Source organism: Scardinius erythrophthalmus, assembly GCF_964197995.2.
Source record: "Scardinius erythrophthalmus genome assembly, chromosome: 6".
NCBI classification, from domain to species: Eukaryota; Metazoa; Chordata; class Actinopteri; order Cypriniformes; family Leuciscidae; genus Scardinius; species Scardinius erythrophthalmus.
This window is the reverse complement of record NC_138226.1, coordinates 887,257-911,122: the sequence shown is the minus strand read 5'-3', so window position 1 is coordinate 911,122 and position 23,866 is coordinate 887,257. Positions and strand designations below refer to the sequence as shown.

The 23,866-nt window shown below is 42.5% G+C and overlaps 2 protein-coding genes across 2 annotated transcripts in view; both read right to left on the bottom strand.

Annotated features, from left to right (window-relative positions):
- Positions 1-667: 667 nt before the first annotated feature.
- tmsb4x (thymosin beta 4 X-linked) lies at positions 668-2,104 on the bottom strand. The gene is made up of 3 exons (XM_081367710.1): positions 2,048-2,104; positions 1,215-1,327; positions 668-1,125 (listed from the first exon to the last, which is right to left on the bottom strand). The coding sequence occupies exons 2-3, from the start codon at positions 1,312-1,314 to the stop codon at positions 1,091-1,093; spliced, it is 135 nt and encodes a 44-aa protein (XP_081223836.1). The 5' UTR covers positions 1,315-1,327; positions 2,048-2,104; the 3' UTR covers positions 668-1,090.
- Positions 2,105-3,815: 1,711 nt separating this feature from the next.
- LOC308692472 (uncharacterized protein) overlaps positions 3,816-23,866 on the bottom strand; it is a gene marked incomplete at its 5' end in the record, with an annotated part of 34,055 nt that continues 14,004 nt past the window's right edge. The window contains one exon of the mRNA XM_081368517.1: positions 3,816-6,049. Coding sequence (XP_081224643.1) covers positions 5,600-6,049 — 450 coding nt within the window. The 3' untranslated portion in view covers positions 3,816-5,599. The remainder of the gene's footprint in view (positions 6,050-23,866) is intronic.

Below are 23,866 nucleotides of genomic sequence, written 5' to 3'. Positions count from 1 at the left end.
GTGCCTGAAAATGACATGTACAGTATAGAAGTGACGCACGGCCTCGTAAAATTCACCCTCTATTCAAATATTATTAAAGATTTTGTATTGCATAGTTGTGCTTGGAGTCGATTGTTTTATCTGTGATAAGAACACAATGAAACATACAAAGGAATTATGAACACATGCAAAAACAAGAAAACCAACCAAATATGAATAACTGATTATGTGTTTTAACTGTAAATAACTGATTATTAATAACATAGTTAATGTTTGCTTTAGTAGTTTGACTTTTGTTGGACTTAACCAAGTTTAGTGATTGTTCTTTCCTCATATTGAACATATTTTGATGATTTAATCGATCTTGTGGGGTCATTAAAAACAAATATAGCCTCTGAACGACACTTTTGTACACTTCTGTACATTTCTAGGCCTGGAATAAAAACTATAAAATACTGAAATTTTACTGTAAAAATGTTTTATTTACTGGCTCTTGCTAAGCTCTAAAATTTATAATAGGCTAGAATTTTTTTTTTTTTAAAAAGAATACTTTATATTTTTCTATCTATTCTCAAAATCCTTTAAATAGAGAATGAAGTTAAATTGATGAAAAAAGAAGTGTAGGATGTACGCTACTCTTTGTAAACGACACAAAGCGACAAGCACAGAACAAACATTTAAAAAGATGTCCATCTGAATATTACAGACTTTTATTTGCATTACAAAACAAAAATTGTGCATTCCAAGACGTCAACATACAAAAAAAACACTGCATGACTTTAAAGCATTTGAGCAGAGATGTTACAAGAGCGAGTCTCTGTTATGTGTCACTCAAATCCTTGGCCCCGCCCCCAGCCCCACCTCCTCATCATCCTCATCCGTATCAACAATCTTCATCAGAATATCAGTGGTGCGGTTTACAAAAAGAGGAGTACGTGGGCACAGAAACAAAGGGCTTGTACGGTCGTCTGCATTTTTTTTTTTTTTTTTTTGGTTGTCCAATCACAATGCGACTTAGGTCATATTTTTCCGTTAAAAGTTAAACAGCGAAAAGACGTGAAAAAGAAGGCAATGTGGAATGTACAGTGCATAGAAGTGTGGAGAACGAGTTTCATGATGAGCCCGCCTGCTTCTCCTGTTCGATGGCTGGAAAACAAGAGCAAAAAAAAGTGTTATTGGGCTTCAAAATCATAATTTCATGTTCGTTCCTCAAAGGAAAGTGTGCGGATTCTTACTTTCTTTTGACGGCAAAGGATTTTTCTCCTGAGTTTCTGTTTTCTTCAGCTTGGTTTTGTCAAAGCTGGTCACTTCCTCGAGATTTGGCTTGTCAGACATGTTTGCAGTGGGTCTGAAATGAAATGGCTTGCTATTAATGTTGAGAAAGGAACACACACACACACACACACACACACACACATACATGACGATCTCCATTAATATTCATATAAGTGACCGAACAATATGGGCTTTTCCAAAATTTTCCCCAACATTTGGTATTTGGTTAGAGTTTCCGTTCAAATGCATAACTAAATAATCTAAATATGCTTTAAAAATGCAATAAAGAGCAAAAGTGCAGCCAGTAACGCAGTAACTGTGGTAAAAGGAAACGCTGCTGTTGCATCACAGTCTTGAGAAACCACCGCCCTTTCCTGCTCATTCTCTCATATTTCACTTCTTATCAGTGTTTCCATCAGTAAACACATTCTTTCTGCTTTTGCACTTATCTGAGCATATTTATCCGAACATTTATGCTGTATTTCGAGGCGTGGAATGTAAAAATCGATCACGCTTAGTCATTCCTGAACAAAGAAAATGCATGCATCTATTGTCTCTGATACATATATCGCAAAAAAATCACATAATATAGCGATTAACAGTCACATTTCCTGTATAGCGGATGCATTTACGCCACAAATAACGTTACATTCGCCAATTGTGCGCGTGAGAGAAAGTAGCGTCTGAAAACGCTAATCTAGAGTATAATTAAGAGATTATAAACAAAAAAACGCATGATATTTTGCTATATAAGAGTATTTAAAAGGCAAAAGAGAGATTTTCTAGCGCTTACCAGAGTGTGTGTCGGTAGTTGAAGTGGTTATTCTCCAGCAGCAGATGCAGCAGTGTGGGGAAAAGCGCAGAATCACGGCATTTATAACCGGAGATATGCAAATCAGGCGAGTGACGTCACCGCCGGACCGTTAGATGAATCACTACTCTGTGGAGTCTGCGGGACTCTATAAACCAGCCAACTATAGGCTATGAGAGAAATACGCATTTTAGCCCAAGAGAGAATGGAAATATGCAGGTATTTGAGAATTTAGCAGTTAGAAAACGTACAAGGAAGTCGTATTAGCGCCATATGCTGACTTTGAAGTGAACGACGCCCTCTAGTTGTGCGACAGCGACATCTAGTGGACACTACAATCACATTCGCCTTCTTGGACTATGCCCTAGTAAGTATGTACTGTTTTTGTGAAGAATAAGTAGTACATACTTTTGAGTGTGTAGCAGAAGAGTAGGTAAGATTTGGGTCGCTTAGTCACGTGCTTCCCATCACCGTTTAAACTGCCCTGTCAATCATCTTGTCACAATTAAAATCCTCCACATTCAATGTCATTTAATTTCCAACCGTTTTGGAGAGACATGTAGTAGCACGTTGATCTGCCAGTCATGAACTCCTCATTGTGTGTGCATAATAAAGATCACCAAACATATCTTAACAAAAGTTCACAATGCTGTTGTTGCAGATGAAATATAACGTGGATAACATTAAATAAATGTATTTTTTTTTTGTGAGATAAGATACTGATAATTAATCAATCACTCAAATCCCGTTTACCTCTGCTTAACCGTCGGTCTCGCACATCCGCCATGTTTGTAGTTCTTTTAACACGTTGTATTCGTGTTTGTAGTTCTAATCGGTGCATTTCCGGGTTAGGTTACACCATCCGGGTATTTTTGGAATACTCATTTCAACATACTATGATTTGGGACACACTAAATCTAATTCCTACTTTTTAGGACGGACAGTATGCGAATTGGGACCCAGCTATAGATATTTTCACATGGGAAAAACGTTTTATTGTGTGTTTTAAAGTAGGCTGGCTTAAAACGTTTTCATAACAAATAAATAAACTGAAAGAGTGTTTTTTGTAGGCTATATTTTTGGATATTGACTCAGTACAACAAGATCAGAACTGAAGATGTTTGTACTGGAAAACAAGACAAAAATACTGAAGAACATTGTTTTTTTTCTCAATGTTTTCATTGATTCTTTTATGGAAATAAACTGCAAACCTCCTGCCTTTCGTCAGCTAGGCAAACGCTTAATAATGCTAAACGCTAATGCTCAAAATAAACAAACAAATAAATAAATGAACATTATTCTGCGCTAAGTAGATCACACCAAACATGTATAACAGAAAGCATATTTCAGTCTAGAGTGTAACAGGAAGTGTGTGAGATCATTTCCTGTTAGCTGCTAGCACACCACAGCAGTTCCTTGCTAAATCTGCTGACTCTCCTCATCATTTCATGATAAAAATAGGAAAAAGCTCCTCGTGAGTGTTCCTTTGCACGATATCTCTCGTGTGCGTGCAAAGAGAAGCATAAGAGTTTCACAAAAAGTGAGTTTCTGTCTTAGATTTAAAAAATAATCTTAATTATAATGAAAAAGTAAAAAATACAACATTAGTGACCATGTAGATTTAATCCTCTAGTCAACAATTTTGCATTTTACTGCATAGTTTTGTGATAAAAAAAAAAAAAAAAATGCTCCATTGTGAAATATATGCAGAATGTGTGCAAAGAGAAACTATGAAGTTTGGACTGGTGTTGCAAATAACTTTAATAGTGTAAATTTACATTTTACAAGATTGTACAAGTGAGTTTCTGCCTTAGATAAAAAATAAACACAGGTGAAATAAATGGCAACAAACTAATTAAAACATTAGTGACCAAGTGAAGGATTCATTTAGTTCTACAGCATTTACAGTGAAGTCCCATTAGTTAATGATAGTTAAACTATAGTTATAGTTATCATTGTTAACATTAGTTAATAAAAATACAACTGTTTTTAGTTTCATGTCACCTCACACTGTAAAATATATTTTTGCATGATTTGTCAATTTTTTTTTCTTTTGTCAAATCAACTTAAGATAGTTTATGTGGTTCAGATATCATAACATTTGAGTTTCTGTTGATTAAACCAATCTTTGTATTAACTCAATTTTTTAATTTCAATGAACTTAACATTTCAAGGGAACCAGGTTACTGAATATTATTATTTTTTTTTTTTAAACCAACAATAAAAACTTTTTTTTTTACAGTGCAGGATAATTAAATAATATTCACTGATAATTCTTTGATTTTAATAATGTATTAGCAAATATTGAATTTAAAGGGATAGTTCACTTTGAAATTAAATTTTGGTATGTTTTAGCTTACCTCAAGGGCATCCAAGATGTAGGTGTCTTTGTTTCCGCAGTAGTTTCAATTTTTATATTTTGAGGTCAAACCGTTCTTGTCTGACAGTCATATAATGCAGGTCTATGGTCACCCCCTCAAAGAGCATGCACAGAGTCCAAATTAAAACAATTCCCCATCGAGTTAATCGCTGGAATCCTCCTCACACAATGGACAGAAGAACATGGACGGTATCTTGGCTGGACATTATATCAACGGAACTCTCAACCTCTCGTATGCATGGATCCAATGTTAAGACTGTGAATTTATGGCATGCTGCTTTTGATATTGTGTCAACTTTTTTAACATCTATGTAATTTCTTTCTTTCTTTTTTTTTTTTCTTTTTTTTTTTTTTCTTTGGGTCTACATTCTATGTTTGTACTTTGATTTGTATTTTCTTGAAGTCTACCAGGGGTGGGATGGGATGGGTTCTAGATTTTTGCGTTGTATTTTTGTTTTTCTTGACTTTAAAAAAGAAAACTTAATAAACAGTTGTTAACAAAAAAAAAAAAAAACAATTCCCCATCGTAAGTACACATTGTTGGCCTAAGACACGAAACGAGCGGTTTGTGTGAGAAAACGAACAGTATTTATATCGTTGTTACCTCTTGAACACAGCCGCGTCCAAATGATCTGAGGGCTCGGGCGGGTATAGATATATACACTAGATGTCATTTTTGTCATTTTGTTATGAAAACTAGAAATGCTCCTTGTGAAATGTTCATTTGTTTGCATATCTTTGAAGAAAAGAGAAAGAGATTTTGTTTTAATATTTTGAATTTACATTTTACAGTGTAAAAACTTCCACCTATTTACAACTTTAAAATTTCAGTTCAGTTGCTGCCTTAAAAGTTGAATCAGCTTGTTTCTACAAGTCATTTCAACTTAAATTACATTAAACTGACTTAAAAAATTGAGTTAAATCTCGTTTGACTCACTGATCATAGAGTTTCTGCCTTAAAAAAAAAAAGTACAAAACTCAATAAGACTGACCAAGTGACCAAGTGAAGAATTAATCTTCTAGTCATGCTTGAAATTTCATGTCCTTATTGTAAAGTGTTACCATATTTTCCTCATATTTTGATGGTTTAGTCTCATACTTAAGAGAACAACTTAAGGTGCTTTATGCAACCGGGCACAGTGCCTCAACAAGGATCACTTGGTGGTGAAGTATCGGCTGTAGAGGTCGCTGTACATGGCCTGGTTGTCGACCCGTACGGCGTTGCGCAGGGATTGCCAGAACCAGGCCTCGGCGGACGAGGAGCGGGGCCACTCGAGGATGCTTCGGGAACACAACCGTCTGCGCAGACGCAAGAAATGCGAGTGTTGAAGAACGGGCTCCAGGAGCAGCAACACGATCACGTCCTCGTTCTCCTCCAGGAGGCGCTGGTGGGCCAGGAACACGGCCAGCTTGAAGGATCCGCTGGTCACGTAACCCTCGGTCAGCACGAACACGGTTTTGCGGCTGTGCTGGATGCTCTGGGTCAGACTGTCCAAAACCGGAGAGCCGGGGAGCCAGTCCCGTTCCTCCAGGCAGATCGGAAGAAAGCGCTCGCCTCGCTCCTCCAGCTGCACCCGCAGGTGATTCACCACCCAGTCGGAGACCTGCAACATCCACACCGTCACTGAGCTGAGCTTACAGGGAGAGTTCACCCATAAAAATGAAACACACCCCATGATTTACTCACCCTCAAGTCATCCTAGGTGTCTTTCAGACGAATACAATCAAACAATTATATTAAAAAATGTCGGGCTCTTCCAGGCTTTATAATGGCAGTGAGTGGCTGTTTATGTTTTGAAGTAACATAACATAAAAGTGCATCTGTCCATCATAAAAGTGCATCTATCCATCATAAAAGTGCATCTATCTATAATAAAAGTGCATCTGTCCATCATAAGTGCATCTGTCCATCATAAAAGTGCATCTATCTATAATAAAAGTGCATCTGTCCATCATAAAAGTGCATCTGTCCATCATAAAAGTGCATCAATCTATAATAAAAGTGCATCTATCCATCATAAGTGCATCTATCCATCATAAAAGTGCATCTATCTATAATAAAAGTGCATCTGTCCATCATAAAAGTGCATCCGTCCATCATAAAAGTGCATCTATCTATAATAAAAGTGCATCTGTCCATCATAAAAGTGCATCTATCCATCATAAGTGCATCTATCCATCATAAAAGTGCATCTATCTATAATAAAAGTGCATCTGTCCATCATAAAAGTGCATCTGTCCATCATAAAAGTGCATCTATCTATAATAAAAGTGCATCTGTCCATCAAAAGTGCATCTGTCCATCATAAAAGTGCATCTATCCATCATAAAAGTGCATCTATCCATCATAAAAGTGCATCTATCTATAATAAAAGTGCATCTGTCCATCATAAAAGTGCATCTGTCCATCATAAAAGTGCATCTATCTATGATAAAAGTGCATCTATCCATCATAAAAGTGCATCTATCCATCATAAAAGTGCATCTATCCATCATAAAAGTGCATCTATCCATCATAAAAGTGTATCTATCCATGATAAAAGTGCATCTATGAATGTCATATACACCTAGGATGACTTGAGGGTGAGTAAATAATGGGCTAATTTTCATTTTTGGGTGAAGTATCCCTTTAATAACCACACTTTTGTCTTCTATAGAGCGACTTATTCATAGTTTTTATGTGACGTCCCAGCAAACACAGAACGTTCCCATTTGTTTGAGTTTTTTTGGTACACGTTCTAGGAACGTTCTCTAGGTCATTTTTTTGCAACCTAAAAAGAACCTTCCCAGAACGTTTCCTGCAGTTTGTATTTTTATAACCATATGTTTTGCTGAATTGTGTCATTTTTCATAAACAAAGTATATTTTGCGGATACAGTTTATTAAAGTCCCCCTGTAGTCTATAAATCTATCCCCTAAAACTAATCTTCAATCGCCAAATCTTTGCAACCTAAAAAGAACCTTCCCATAACGTTATTTTATTTTTATAACCATATGTTATGCTGAATTGTGTCAAAGAATATGCAAATGAGGTTCATTCTCGTGTTACGCATCACGTTTGAGCTTCAGCGAGAACCAATGAGGTTCATTCTTGTGTTACGCATCACGTTTGAGCTTCAGCGAGAACCAATGAGGTTCATTTTCGTGTTACGCATCACGTTTGTGCTTCAGCGAGAACCAATGAGGTTCATTCTCGTGTTACGCAGCTCATTTGAGCTTCAGCGAGAACCAATGAGGTTCATTCTCGTGTTACGCAGCTCGTTTGAGCTTCAGCGAGAACCAATGAGGTTCATTCTCGTGTTACGCATCACGTTTGTGCTTCAGCGAGAACCAATGAGGTTCATTCTCGTGTTACGCAGCTCGTTTGAGCTTCAGCGAGAACCAATGAGGTTTATTCTCGTGTTACGCATCACGTTTGTGCTTCAGCGAGAACCAATGAGGTTCATTCTCGTGTTACGCAGCTCGTTTGAGCTTCAGCGAGAACCAATGAGGTTCATTCTCGTGTTACGCATCACATTTGAGCTTCAGCGAGAACCAATGAGGTTCATTCTCGTGTTACGCATCACGTTTGTGCTTCAGCGAGAACCAATGAGGTTCATTCTCGTGTTACGCATCACGTTTGAGCTTCTGCGAGAACCAATGAGGTTCATTCTCGTGTTACGCATCACGTTTGTGCTTCAGCGAGAACCAATGAGGTTCATTCTCGTGTTACGCATCACGTTTGAGCTTCAGCGAGAACCAATGAGGTTCATTCTCATGTTACGCATCACGTTTGAGCTTCAGCGAGAACCAATGAGATTCATTCTCGTGTTACGCAGCTCGTTTGAGCTTCAGCAAGAACCAATGAGGTTCATTCTCATGTTACGCAGAACGTTTGAGCTTCAGCAAGAACCAATGAGGTTCATTCTCGTGTTACGCATCACGTTTGAGCTTCTGCGAGAACCAATGAGGTTCATTCTCGAGTTACGCAGCACGTTTGAGCTTCAGCGAGAACCAATGAGGTTCATTCTCGTGTTACGCAGCACGTTTGAGCTTCAGCGAGAACCAATGAGGTTCATTCTCGTGTTACGCAGCTCGTTTGAGCTTTAGCGAGAACCAATGAGGTTCATTCTCGTGTTACGCAGCACGTTTGAGCTTCAGCGAGAACCAATGAGGTTCATTCTCGTGTTACGCATCACGTTTGTGCTTCTCAAGAACCAATGAGGTTCATTCTCGTGTTGCGCATCACGTTTGAGCTTCTCAAGAACCAATGAGGTTCATTCTCGTGTTACGCATCACGTTTGTGCTTCAGCGAGAACCAATGAGGTTCATTCTCGTGTTACGCAGCACGTTTGAGCTTCAGCGAGAACCAATGAGGTTCATTCTCGTGTTACGCATCACGTTTGTGCTTCTCAAGAACCAATGAGGTTCATTCTCGTGTTGCGCATCACGTTTGAGCTTCTCAAGAACCAATGAGGTTCATTCTCGTGTTACGCATCACGTTTGTGCTTCAGCGAGAACCAATGAGGTTCATTCTCGTGTTACGCATCACGTTTGTGCTTCAGCGAGAACCAATGAGGTTCATTCTCGTGTTACGCATCACGTTTGTGCTTCAGCGAGAACCAATGAGGTTCATTCTCGTGTTACGCAGCTCGTTTGAGCTTCAGCGATAACCAATGAGGTTCATTCTCGTGTTACGCATCACGTTTGTGCTTCAGCGAGAACCAATGAGGTTCATTCTCGTGTTACGCATCACGTTTGTGCTTCAGCGAGAACCAATGAGGTTCATTCTCGTGTTACGCATCACGTTTGTGCTTCAGCGAGAACCAATGAGGTTCATTCTCGTGTTACGCAGCTCGTTTGAGCTTCAGCGAGAACCAATGAGGTTCATTCTCGTGTTACGCATCACGTTTGTGCTTCAGCGAGAACCAATGAGGTTCATTCTCGTGTTACGCATCACGTTTGTGCTTCAGCGAGAACCAATGAGGTTCATTCTCGTGTTACGCATCACGTTTGAGCTTCAGCGAGAACCAATGAGGTTCATTCTCGTGTTACGCAGCACGCTTGAGCTTCAGCGAGAACCAATGAGGTTCATTCTCGTGTTACGCATCACGTTTGAGCTTCAGCGAGAACCAATGAGGTTCATTCTCGTGTTACGCATCACGTTTGAGCTTCAGCGAGAACCAATGAGGTTCATTCTCGTGTTACGCATCACGTTTGTGCTTCAGCGAGAACCAATGAGGTTCATTCTCGTGTTACGCAGCTCGTTTGAGCTTCAGCGAGAACCAATGAGGTTCATTCTCGTGTTACGCATCACGTTTGTGCTTCAGCGAGAACCAATGAGGTTCATTCTCGTGTTACGCATCACGTTTGTGCTTCAGCGAGAACCAATGAGGTTCATTCTCGTGTTACGCAGCTCGTTTGAGCTTCAGCGAGAACCAATGAGGTTCATTCTCGTGTTACGCATCACGTTTGTGCTTCAGCGAGAACCAATGAGGTTCATTCTCGTGTTACGCATCACGTTTGTGCTTCAGCGAGAACCAATGAGGTTCATTCTCGTGTTACGCATCACGTTTGAGCTTCAGCGAGAACCAATGAGGTTCATTCTCGTGTTACGCAGCACGTTTGAGCTTCAGCGAGAACCAATGAGGTTCATTCTCGTGTTACGCATCACGTTTGAGCTTTAGCGAGAACCAATGAGGTTCATTCTCGTGTTACGCATCACGTTTGAGCTTTAGCGAGAACCAATGAGGTTCATTCTCGTGTTACGCATCACGTTTGTGCTTCAGCGAGAACCAATGAGGTTCATTCTCGTGTTACGCATCACGTTTGTGCTTCAGCGAGAACCAATGAGGTTCATTCTCGTGTTACGCAGCTCGTTTGAGCTTCAGCGAGAACCAATGAGGTTCATTCTCGTGTTACGCATCACGTTTAAGCTTCAGCGAGAACCAATGAGGTTCATTCTCGTGTTACGCATCACGTTTGAGCTTCAGCGAGAACCAATGTGGTTCATTCTCGTGTTACGCATCACGTTTGTGCTTCAGCGAGAACCAATGAGGTTCATTCTCGTGTTACGCATCACGTTTGTGCTTCAGCGAGAACCAATGAGGTTCATTCTCGTGTTACGCAGCACGTTTGTGCTTCAGCGAGAACCAATGAGGTTCATTCTCGTGTTACGCATCACGTTTGTGCTTCAGCGAGAACCAATGAGGTTCATTCTCGTGTTACGCAGCTCGTTTGAGCTTCAGCGAGAACCAATGAGGTTCATTCTCGTGTTACGCAGCTCGTTTGAGCTTCAGCGAGAACCAATGAGGTTCATTCTCGTGTTACGCAGCTCGTTTGAGCTTCAGCGAGAACCAATGAGGTTCATTCTCGTGTTACGCATCACGTTTGAGCTTCTGCGAGAACCAATGAGGTTCATTCTCGTGTTACGCATCACGTTTGAGCTTCTGCGAGAACCAATGAGGTTCATTCTCGTGTTACGCATCACGTTTGAGCTTCAGCGAGAACCAATGAGGTCCATTCTCGTGTTACGCATCACGTTTGAGCTTCAGCGAGAACCAATGAGGTCCATTCTCGTGTTACGCATCACGTTTGTGCTTCAGCGAGAACCAGAGCCGGTTCTAGACATTAGGAGGCCCTAGGCAAAATTCATGTTGGAGGCCCCCCACCCCCAATAAAAAAAAACACTTGAAACAAATATGATTCCTAACCTTTTTATTTATACAACATTTAATTTTAAAAGCAGTATATTTTTACTTACACAGTACATAAGTTTGGACACATTACTATTTTTAATGTTTTTGAAAGAAGTCTCTTATGCTCATCAAGCCTGGATTTATTTGATCAAAAATACAGAAAAATATTATAGTGAAATATTATTAAAATTTAAAATAATGGTTTTCTATTTTACTATACTTTATATTTCTGTGATGCAAAGCTGAATTTAGTGCCACGTGATCATTCTGATTTATTATCAAATGTTAGAAATGGTGCTTAATATTTATTTTATAACCTGTGATACTTTTTTTCAGGATTTTTGATTATTAAAGAGTTGTTTTAAAAAAGTCTTCACTATCACTTTTTATATATTTAACACATCCTTGCTGAATATTCCTGGTTTTTTTTTCTGTATTTTTGATCAAATAAATGCAGGCTTGTAGAGCATAATAATAAACTTCTTTCAAAAACATTAAAAATAGTAATGGGTCCAGACTTTTACCGGTACTGTACATATTAATCAAACTTTATCTACGGTAATCTCTTTTTTGTTTAATGAAGATGTTATTGTTGTTGTTGTTATTTTGCTGTTTTATTCAATTTATTCACAGTTCCAGAATCCCACTTCAGTAGATGAGCATAAGAGCTTTTATATTGCATTGCTACCTTAAATATGCTATACACAAATCAAGTGGAAGAGAAAGACACGATCGCTACTGAGCAGAAAAAAATATATAAAGTGATATTATTGGCGTAATGTCAGGAATCTAATCATCAGCAGAATTTAGAAGATAGACCCATAGATATGAGATCCTTTAGACTATTTGAAACATTTAAAAATGTTGTAGTGTGTTGGCTTTTTAACTTAGAATACAGACGTCTTGTCTTTTAATTTTGTAGCTTTTTTACTAGTCAGCTCCCGACGCGATGTTATTCATTGTACGCGCAAATTCAAAGCGTCGCGTCTGGGCACGTTAATGACGCTCGCGCTCTTTTAAACTCGTAGTAAAGCGGTGAATGTTTTTCCAGAAATGACGCTGATCTACAGTACAAGTTTATATTTAGAATACATTGCAATCACTCCAAAATAGATGACGACAACTCACACACCTGCATTATGAGCTGTGCTTCTTTGTGTGCTTATTAGGCTTTAGCCTCGCAGCATCTGATGGATGCGTTCGTTACTTTCAGAAGCTGGCACACATTAATTGGTTTAACTGCAGTAATGTAACAGTCTATGGTTAAGATAAACATCGTCACTATTTTTAGTGAATTAATAAATATTGAAATAAATTGTAGATAGGACATTTGTACTTTTTTTTTTTTTGTCCCTCTGTCTGGGCCCCATCCCGCCAATCGGGCCCTAGGCACGTGCCTAGTTTGCCTTTGCGTTAATCCGGCTCTGGCGAGAACCAATGAGGTTCATTCTCGTGTTACGCATCACGTTTGAGCTTCAGCGAGAACCAATGAGGTTCATTCTCGTGTTACCCAGCACGTTTGAGCTTCAGAAAGAAACAATGAGGTTCATTCTCGTGTTACGCAGCTCGTTTGAGCTTCAGAGAGAACCAATGAGGTTCATTCTCGTGTTACGCAGCACGTTTGAGCTTCAGCGAGAACCAATGAGGTTCATTCTCGTGTTATTCAGCTCGTTTGAGCTTCAGCGAGAACCAATGAGGTTCATTCTCGTGTTACGCATCACGTTTGTGCTTCAGCGAGAACCAATGAGGTTCATTTTCGTGTTACGCATCACGTTTGAGCTTCAGCGAGAACCAATGAGGTTCATTCTCGTGTTACGCAGCACGTTTGAGCTTCAGCGAGAACCAATGAGGTTCATTCTCGTGTTACGCAGCTCGTTTGAGCTTCAGCGAGAACCAATGAGGTTCATTCTCGTGTTACGCAGCTCGTTTGAGCTTCAGCGAGAACCAATGAGGTTCATTCTCGTGTTACGCAGCACGTTTGTGCTTCAGCGAGAACCAATGAGGTTCATTCTCGTGTTACGCATCACGTTTGTGCTTCAGCGAGAACCAATGAGGTTCATTCTCGTGTTACGCAGCTCGTTTGAGCTTCAGCGAGAACCAATGAGGTTCATTCTCGTGTTACGCATCACGTTTGTGCTTCAGCAAGAACCAATGTGGTTCATTCTCGTGTTACGCATCACGTTTGTGCTTCAGCGAGAACCAATGAGGTTCATTCTCGTGTTACGCATCACGTTTGTGCTTCAGCGAGAACCAATGAGGTTCATTCTCGTGTTACGCATCTCGTTTGAGCTTCAGCGAGAACCAATGAGGTTCATTCTCGTGTTACGCATCACGTTTGTGCTTCAGCGAGAACCAATGAGGTTCATTCTCGTGTTACGCATCACGTTTGTGCTTCAGCGAGAACCAATGAGGTTCATTCTCGTGTTACGCAGCTCGTTTGAGCTTCAGCGAGAACCAATGAGGTTCATTCTCGTGTTAGGCAGCTCGTTTGAGCTTCAGCGAGAACCAATGAGGTTCATTCTCGTGTTACGCAGCTCGTTTGAGCTTCAGCGAGAACCAATGAGGTTCATTCTCGTGTTACGCATCACGTTTGTGCTTCAGCGAGAACCAATGAGGTTCATTCTCGTGTTACGCAGCTCGTTTGAGCTTCAGCGAGAACCAATGAGGTTCATTCTCGTGTTAGGCAGCTCGTTTCAGCTTCAGCGAGAACCAATGAGGTTCATTCTCGTGTTACGCAGCTCGTTTGAGCTTCAGCGAGAACCAATGAGGTTCATTCTCGTGTTACGCATCACGTTTGAGCTTCAGCGAGAACCAATGAGGTTCATTCTCGTGTTACGCATCACGTTTGAGCTTCTGCGAGAACCAATGAGGTTCATTCTCGTGTTACGCATCACGTTTGAGCTTCAGCGAGAACCAATGAGGTCCATTCTCGTGTTACGCATCACGTTTGAGCTTCAGCGAGAACAAATGAGGTCCATTCTCGTGTTACGCATCACGTTTGTGCTTCAGCGAGAACCAATGAGGTTCATTCTCGTGTTACGCATCACGTTTGAGCTTCAGCGAGAACCAATGAGGTTCATTCTCGTGTTACGCAGCACGTTTGAGCTTCAGAAAGAACCAATGAGGTTCATTCTCGTGTTACGCAGCTCGTTTGAGCTTCAGAAAGAACCAATGAGGTTCATTCTCGTGTTACGCAGCACGTTTGAGCTTCAGAAAGAACCAATGAGGTTCATTCTCGTGTTACGCAGCACGTTTGAGCTTCAGCGAGAACCAATGAGGTTCATTCTCGTGTTACTCAGCTCGTTTGAGCTTCAGCGAGAACCAATGAGGTTCATTCTCGTGTTACGCATCACGTTTGTGCTTCAGCGAGAACCAATGAGGTTCATTTTCGTGTTACGCATCACGTTTGAGCTTCAGCGAGAACCAATGAGGTTCATTCTCGTGTTACGCAGCTCGTTTGAGCTTCAGCGAGAACCAATGAGGTTCATTCTCGTGTTACGCAGCTCGTTTGAGCTTCAGCGAGAACCAATGAGGTTCATTCTCGTGTTACGCAGCTCGTTTGAGCTTCAGCGAGAACCAATGAGGTTCATTCTCGTGTTACGCAGCACGTTTGTGCTTCAGCGAGAACCAATGAGGTTCATTCTCGTGTTACGCATCACGTTTGTGCTTCAGCGAGAACCAATGAGGTTCATTCTCGTGTTACGCAGCTCGTTTGAGCTTCAGCGAGAACCAATGAGGTTCATTCTCGTGTTACGCAGCTCGTTTGAGCTTCAGCGAGAACCAATGAGGTTCATTCTCGTGTTACGCAGCTCGTTTGAGCTTCAGCGAGAACCAATGAGGTCCATTCTCGTGTTACGCATCACGTTTGAGCTTCTGCGAGAACCAATGAGGTTCATTCTCGTGTTACGCATCACGTTTGAGCTTCTGCGAGAACCAATGAGGTTCATTCTCGTGTTACGCATCACGTTTGAGCTTCAGCGAGAACCAATGAGGTCCATTCTCGTGTTACGCATCACGTTTGAGCTTCAGCGAGAACCAATGAGGTCCATTCTCGTGTTACGCATCACGTTTGTGCTTCAGCGAGAACCAATGAGGTTCATTCTCGTGTTACGCATCACGTTTGAGCTTCAGCGAGAACCAATGAGGTTCATTCTCGTGTTACGCAGCACGTTTGAGCTTCAGAAAGAACCAATGAGGTTCATTCTCGTGTTACGCAGCTCGTTTGAGCTTCAGAAAGAACCAATGAGGTTCATTCTCGTGTTACGCAGCACGTTTGAGCTTCAGCGAGAACCAATGAGGTTCATTCTCGTGTTACTCAGCTCGTTTGAGCTTCAGCGAGAACCAATGAGGTTCATTCTCGTGTTACGCATCACGTTTGTGCTTCAGCGAGAACCAATGAGGTTCATTTTCGTGTTACGCATCACGTTTGAGCTTCAGCGAGAACCAATGAGGTTCATTCTCGTGTTACGCATCACGTTTGAGCTTCAGCGAGAACCAATGAGGTTCATTCTCGTGTTACGCAGCTCGTTTGAGCTTCAGCGAGAACCAATGAGGTTCATTCTCGTGTTACGCAGCTCGTTTGAGCTTCAGCGAGAACCAATGAGGTTCATTCTCGTGTTACGCAGCTCGTTTGAGCTTCAGCGAGAACCAATGAGGTTCATTCTCGTGTTACGCAGCACGTTTGTGCTTCAGCGAGAACCAATGAGGTTCATTCTCGTGTTACGCAGCTCGTTTGAGCTTCAGAAAGAATCAATGAGGTTCATTCTCGTGTTACGCAGCTCGTTTGAGCTTCAGAAAGAATCAATGAGGTTCATTCTCATGTTACGCAGCTCGTTTGAGCTTCAGCGAGAACCAATGAGGTTCATTTTCGTGTTACGCAGCTCGTTTGAGCTTCAGCGAGAACCAATGAGGTTCATTCTCGTGTTACGCAGCACGTTTGTGCTTCAGCGAGAACCAATGAGGTTCATTCTCGTGTTACGCAACTCGTTTGAGCTTCAGGAAGAATCAATGAGGTTCATTCTCGTGTTACGCAGCACGTTTGAGCTTTAGCGAGAACCAATGAGGTTCATTCTCGTGTTACGCAGCTCGTTTGAGCTTCAGCGAGAACCAATGAGGTTAATTCTCGTGTTACGCAGCTCGTTTGAGCTTCAGAAAGAATCAATGAGGTTCATTCTCGTGTTACGCAGCTCGTTTGAGCTTCAGCGAGAACCAATGAGGTTCATTTTCGTGTTACGCAGCTCGTTTGAGCTTCAGCGAGAACCAATGAGGTTCATTCTCGTGTTACGCAGCACGTTTGTGCTTCAGCGAGAACCAATGAGGTTCATTCTCGTGTTACGCAACTCGTTTGAGCTTCAGAAAGAATCAATGAGGTTCATTCTCATGTTACGCATCACGTTTGAGCTTTAGCGAGAACCAATGAGGTTCATTCTCGTGTTACGCAGCTCGTTTGAGCTTCAGCGAGAACCAATGAGGTTCATTCTCGTGTTACGCATCACGTTTGAGCTTCAGCGAGAACCAATGAGGTTCATTCTCGTGTTACGCATCACGTTTGAGCTTCAGCGAGAACCAATGAGGTTCATTCTCGTGTTACGCATCACGTTTGAGCTTCAGCGAGAACCAATGAGGTTCATTCTCATGTTACGCATCACGTTTGAGCTTCAGCGAGAACCAATGAGGTTCATTCTCGTGTTACGCAGCACGTTTGAGCTTCAGCAAGAACCAATGAGATTCATTCTCGTGTTACGCAGCACGTTTGAGCTTCAGCAAGAACCAATGAGGTTCATTCTCGTGTTACGCATCACGTTTGAGCTTTAGCGAGAACCAATGAGGTTCATTCTCGTGTTACGCAGCACGTTTGAGCTTCAGCGAGAACCAATGAGGTTCATTTTCGTGTTACGCAGCTCGTTTGAGCTTCAGCGAGAACCAATGAGGTTCATTCTCGTGTTACGCAGCACGTTTGTGCTTCAGCGAGAACCAATGAGGTTCATTCTCGTGTTACGCAACTCGTTTGTGCTTCAGCAAGAACCAATGAGGTCCATTCTCGTGTTACGCATCACGTTTGTGCTTCAGCGAGAACCAATGAGGTTCATTCTCGTGTTACGCATCACGTTTGAGCTTCAGCGAGAACCAATGAGGTTCATTCTCGTGTTACGCATCACGTTTGTGCTTCAGCGAGAACCAATGAGGTTCATTTTCGTGTTACGCATCACGTTTGAGCTTCAGCGAGAACCAATGAGGTTCATTCTCGTGTTACGCATCACGTTTGAGCTTCAGCGAGAACCAATGAGGTTCATTCTCGTGTTACGCAGCTCGTTTGAGCTTCAGCGAGAACCAATGAGGTTCATTCTCGTGTTACGCAGCTCGTTTGAGCTTCAGCGAGAACCAATGAGGTTCATTCTCGTGTTACGCAGCTCGTTTGAGCTTCAGCGAGAACCAATGAGGTTCATTCTCGTGTTACGCAGCACGTTTGTGCTTCAGCGAGAACCAATGAGGTTCATTCTCGTGTTACGCAACTCGTTTGAGCTTCAGAAAGAATCAATGAGGTTCATTCTCGTGTTACGCAGCTCGTTTGAGCTTCAGAAAGAATCAATGAGGTTCATTCTCGTGTTACGCAGCTCGTTTGAGCTTCAGCGAGAACCAATGAGGTTCATTTTCGTGTTACGCAGCTCGTTTGAGCTTCAGCGAGAACCAATGAGGTTCATTCTCGTGTTACGCAGCACGTTTGTGCTTCAGCGAGAACCAATGAGGTTCATTCTCGTGTTACGCAACTCGTTTGAGCTTCAGGAAGAATCAATGAGGTTCATTCTCGTGTTACGCAGCACGTTTGAGCTTTAGCGAGAACCAATGAGGTTCATTCTCGTGTTACGCAGCTCGTTTGAGCTTCAGCGAGAACCAATGAGGTTAATTCTCGTGTTACGCAGCTCGTTTGAGCTTCAGAAAGAATCAATGAGGTTCATTCTCGTGTTACGCAGCTCGTTTGAGCTTCAGCGAGAACCAATGAGGTTCATTTTCGTGTTACGCAGCTCGTTTGAGCTTCAGCGAGAACCAATGAGGTTCATTCTCGTGTTACGCAGCACGTTTGTGCTTCAGCGAGAACCAATGAGGTTCATTCTCGTGTTACGCAACTCGTTTGAGCTTCAGAAAGAATCAATGAGGTTCATTCTCATGTTACGCATCACGTTTGAGCTTTAGCGAGAACCAATGAGGTTCATTCTCGTGTTACGCAGCTCGTTTGAGCTTCAGCGAGAACCAATGAGGTTCATTCTCGTGTTACGCATCACGTTTGAGCTTCAGCGAGAACCAATGAGGTTCATTCTCGTGTTACGCATCACGTTTGAGCTTCAGCGAGAACCAATGAGGTTCATTCTCGTGTTACGCATCACGTTTGAGCTTCAGCGAGAACCAATGAGGTTCATTCTCATGTTACGCATCACGTTTGAGCTTCAGCGAGAACCAATGAGGTTCATTCTCGTGTTACGCAGCACGTTTGAGCTTCAGCAAGAACCAATGAGATTCATTCTCGTGTTACGCAGCACGTTTGAGCTTCAGCAAGAACCAATGAGGTTCATTCTCGTGTTACGCATCACGTTTGAGCTTTAGCGAGAACCAATGAGGTTCATTCTCGTGTTACGCAGCACGTTTGAGCTTCAGCGAGAACCAATGAGGTTCATTTTCGTGTTACGCAGCTCGTTTGAGCTTCAGCGAGAACCAATGAGGTTCATTCTCGTGTTACGCAGCACGTTTGTGCTTCAGCGAGAACCAATGAGGTTCATTCTCGTGTTACGCAACTCGTTTGTGCTTCAGCAAGAACCAATGAGGTTCATTTTCGTGTTACGCAACTCGTTTGAGCTTCAGCGAGAACCAATGAGGTTCATTCTCGTGTTACGCAACTCGTTTGTGCTTCAGCGAGAACCAATGAGGTTCATTCTCGTGTTACGCAACTCGTTTGTGCTTCAGCAAGAACCAATGAGGTTCATTTTCGTGTTACGCAACTCGTTTGAGCTTCAGCGAGAACCAATGAGGTTCATTCTCGTGTTACGCAACTCGTTTGTGCTTCAGCAAGAACCAATGAGGTTCATTTTCGTGTTACGCAACTCGTTTGAGCTTCAGCGAGAACCAATGAGGTTCATTCTCGTGTTACGCAACTCGTTTGTGCTTCAGCGAGAACCAATGAGGTTCATTCTCGTGTTACGCAACTCGTTTGAGCTTCAGCGAGAACCAATGAGGTTCATTCTCGTGTTACGCAGCACGTTTGTGCTTCAGCAAGAACCAATGAGGTTCATTTTCGTGTTACGCAGCACGTTTGAGCTTTAGCGAGAACCAATGAGGTTCATTCTCGTGTTACGCAGCTCGTTTGAGCTTCAGCGAGAACCAATGAGGTTCATTCTCGTGTTACGCATCACGTTTGAGCTTAAGCGAGAACCAATGAGGTTCATTCTCGTGTTACGCATCACGTTTGAGCTTCAGCGAGAACCAATGAGGTTCATTCTCGTGTTACGCATCACGTTTGAGCTTCAGCGAGAACCAATGAGGTTCATTCTCGTGTTACGCATCACGTTTGAGCTTCAGCGAGAACCAATGAGGTTCATTCTCGTGTTACGCAGCTCGTTTGAGCTTCAGCGAGAACCAATGAGGTTCATTCTCGTGTTACGCATCATGTTTGAGCTTAAGCGAGAACCAATGAGGTTCATTCTCGTGTTACGCATCACGTTTGAGCTTCAGAGAGAACCAATGAGGTTCATTCTCGTGTTACGCAGCCCGTTTGAGCTTCAGCGAGAACCAATGAGGTTCATTCTCGTGTTACGCATCACGTTTGAGCTTCAGCGAGAACCAATGAGGTTCATTCTCGTGTTACGCAGCTCGTTTGAGCTTCAGCGAGAACCAATGAGGTTCATTCTCGTGTTACGCATCACGTTTGAGCTTCAGCGAGAACCAATGAGGTTCATTCTCGTGTTACGCAGCTCGTTTGAGCTTCAGCGAGAACCAATGAGGTTCATTCTCGTGTTACGCATCACGTTTGAGCTTCAGCGAGAACCAATGAGGTTCATTCTCGTGTTACGCAGCTCGTTTGAGCTTCAGCGAGAACCAATGAGGTTCATTCTCGTGTTACGCATCACGTTTGAGCTTCAGCGAGAACCAATGAGGTTCATTCTTGTGTTACGCATCACGTTTGAGCTTCAGAGAGAATCAATGAGGTTCATTCTCGTGTTACGCATCATGTTTGAGCTTCAGCGAGAACCAATGAGGTTCATTCTTGTGTTACGCATCATGTTTGAGCTTCAGCGAGAACCAATGAGGTTCATTCTCGTGTTACGCAGCTCGTTTGAGCTTCAGCGAGAACCAATGAGGTTCATTCTCGTGTTATTCAGCTCGTTTGAGCTTCAGCGAGAACCAATGAGGTTCATTCTCGTGTTACGCATCACGTTTGTGCTTCAGCGAGAACCAATGAGGTTCATTTTCGTGTTACGCAGCACGTTTGAGCTTCAGAGAGAATCAATGAGGTTCATTCTCGTGTTACGCATCACGTTTGAGCTTAAGCGAGAACCAATGAGGTTCATTCTCGTGTTACGCATCACGTTTGAGCTTCTGCGAGAACCAATGAGGTTCATTCTCGTGTTACGCATCACGTTTGAGCTTAAGCGAGAACCAATGAGGTTCATTCTCGTGTTACGCATCACGTTTGAGCTTAAGCGAGAATCAATGAGGTTCATTCTCGTGTTACGCAGCACGTTTGAGCTTCAGCGAGAACCAATGAGGTTCATTCTCGTGTTACGCATCACTTTGTGCTTCAGCGAGAACCAATGAGGTTCATTCTCGTGTTACGCATCACGTTTGAGCTTCAGCGAGAACCAATGAGGTTCATTCTCGTGTTACGCAGCTCGTTTGAGCTTCAGCGAGAACCAATGAGGTTCATTCTCGTGTTACGCATCACGTTTGAGCTTCAGCGAGAACCAATGAGGTTCATTCTCGTGTTACGCAGCTCGTTTGAGCTTCAGCGAGAACCAATGAGGTTCATTCTCGTGTTACGCATCACGTTTGAGCTTCAGCGAGAACCAATGAGGTTCATTCTCGTGTTACGCATCACGTTTGAGCTTAAGCGAGAACCAATGAGGTTCATTCTCGTGTTACGCATCACGTTTGAGCTTAAGCGAGAATCAATGAGGTTCATTCTCGTGTTACGCAGCACGTTTGAGCTTCAGCGAGAACCAATGAGGTTCATTCTCGTGTTACGCATCACATTTGTGCTTCAGCGAGAACCAATGAGGTTCATTCTCGTGTTACGCATCACGTTTGAGCTTCAGCGAGAACCAATGAGGTTCATTCTCGTGTTACGCAGCACGTTTGAGCTTCAGAAAGAACCAATTAGGTTCATTCTCGTGTTACGCAGCTCGTTTGAGCTTCAGAAAGAACCAATGAGGTTCATTCTCGTGTTACGCAGCACGTTTGAGCTTCAGCGAGAACCAATGAGGTTCATTCTCATGTTATTCAGCACGTTTGAGCTTCAGCGAGAACCAATGAGGTTCATTCTCGTGTTACGCATCACGTTTGTGCTTCAGCGAGAACCAATGAGGTTCATTTTCGTGTTACGCATCACGTTTGAGCTTCAGCGAGAACCAATGAGGTTCATTCTCGTGTTACGCAGCTCGTTTGAGCTTCAGCGAGAACCAATGAGGTTCATTCTCGTGTTACGCAGCTCGTTTGAGCTTCAGCGAGAACCAATGAGGTTCATTCTCGTGTTACGCAGCTCGTTTGAGCTTCAGCGAGAACCAATGAGGTTCATTCTCGTGTTACGCAGCACGTTTGTGCTTCAGCGAGAACCAATGAGGTTCAATCTCGTGTTACGCAACTCGTTTGAGCTTCAGAAAGAATCAATGAGGTTCATTCTCGTGTTACGCAGCTCGTTTGAGCTTCAGAAAGAATCAATGAGGTTCATTCTCGTGTTACGCAGCTCGTTTGAGCTTCAGCGAGAACCAATGAGGTTCATTTTCGTGTTACGCAGCTCGTTTGAGCTTCAGCGAGAACCAATGAGGTTCATTCTCGTGTTACGCAGCACGTTTGTGCTTCAGCGAGAACCAATGAGGTTCATTCTCGTGTTACGCAACTCGTTTGAGCTTCAGAAAGAATCAATGAGGTTCATTCTCGTGTTACGCAGCTCGTTTGAGCTTTAGCGAGAACCAATGAGGTTCATTTTCGTGTTACGCAGCTCGTTTGAGCTTCAGAAAGAATCAATGAGGTTCATTCTCGTGTTACGCAGCTCGTTTGAGCTTCAGCGAGAACCAATGAGGTTCATTCTCGTGTTACGCAGCTCGTTTGTGCTTCAGCGAGAACCAATGAGGTTCATTCTCGTGTTACGCAGCTCGTTTGAGCTTCAGAAAGAATCAATGAGGTTCATTCTCGTGTTACGCAGCTCGTTTGAGCTTCAGCGAGAACCAATGAGGTTCATTTTCGTGTTACGCAGCTCGTTTGAGCTTCAGAAAGAATCAATGAGGTTCATTCTCGTGTTACGCAGCTCGTTTGAGCTTCAGTAAGAACCAATGAGGTTCATTCTCATGTTACGCATCACGTTTGAGCTTTAGCGAGAACCAATGAGGTTCATTCTCGTTTTACGCAGCACGTTTGAGCTTCAGCAAGAACCAATGAGATTCATTCTCGTGTTACGCAGCACGTTTGAGCTTCAGCAAGAACCAATGAGGTTCATTCTCGTGTTACGCATCACGTTTGAGCTTTAGCGAGAACCAATGAGGTTCATTCTCGTGTTACGCAGCACGTTTGAGCTTCAGCAAGAACCAATGAGATTCATTCTCGTGTTACGCAGCTCGTTTGAGCTTCAGCGAGAACCAATGAGGTTCATTCTCGTGTTACGCAGCTCGTTTGAGCTTCAGCGAGAACCAATGATGTTCATTCTCGTGTTACGCAGCACGTTTGAGCTTCAGCGAGAACCAATGAGGTTCATTCTCGTGTTACGCAGCTCGTTTGAGCTTCAGAAAGAATCAATGAGGTTCATTCTCGTGTTACGCAGCTCGTTTGAGCTTCTGCAAGAACCAATGAGGTTCATTCTCGTGTTACGCAGCTCGTTTGAGCTTCAGCAAGAACCAATGAGGTTCATTCTCGTGTTACGCAGCTCGTTTGAGCTTTAGCGAGAACCAATGAGGTTCATTCTCGTGTTACGCATCACGTTTGAGCTTCAACGAGAACCAATGAGGTTCATTCTCGTGTTACGCATCACGTTTGAGCTTCAGCAAGAACCAATGAGGTTCATTCTCGTGTTACGCATCATGTTTGTGCTTCAGCGAGAACCAATGAGGTTCATTCTCGTGTTATGCATCACGTTTGAGCTTCAGAAAAAAACATTGTGGTTAATAAAAGACTAAATGAAATCTGTTCATCATATAAAGCGACTGTGTCTCTTCAGAAAATTTTGACTAAACCACTCAATTCATATGGATTAGTTTTACGATCTCTTTATGAACTTTTTTGAAGCGTCAAAGTGGAAGTTGCATGACTATCAACAGGGGGAGAGAAATGTGAAATGAAAGTTATGGATTTGGAACGACATAAGGGTGGGACATTTTTGAGTGAACTAACTCTAAGTTTATTTTTCAAACCCCATTGGCAGAGATGTTTTAGGATTTGGTGGGTGGTGATGGCGCAGTGGATAAGACACATGCCTTTGGTGTGAGAGACCCGGGTTCGAATCCACTGTGAGACACCAATGTGTCCCTGAGCAAGACACTTAACCCCTAG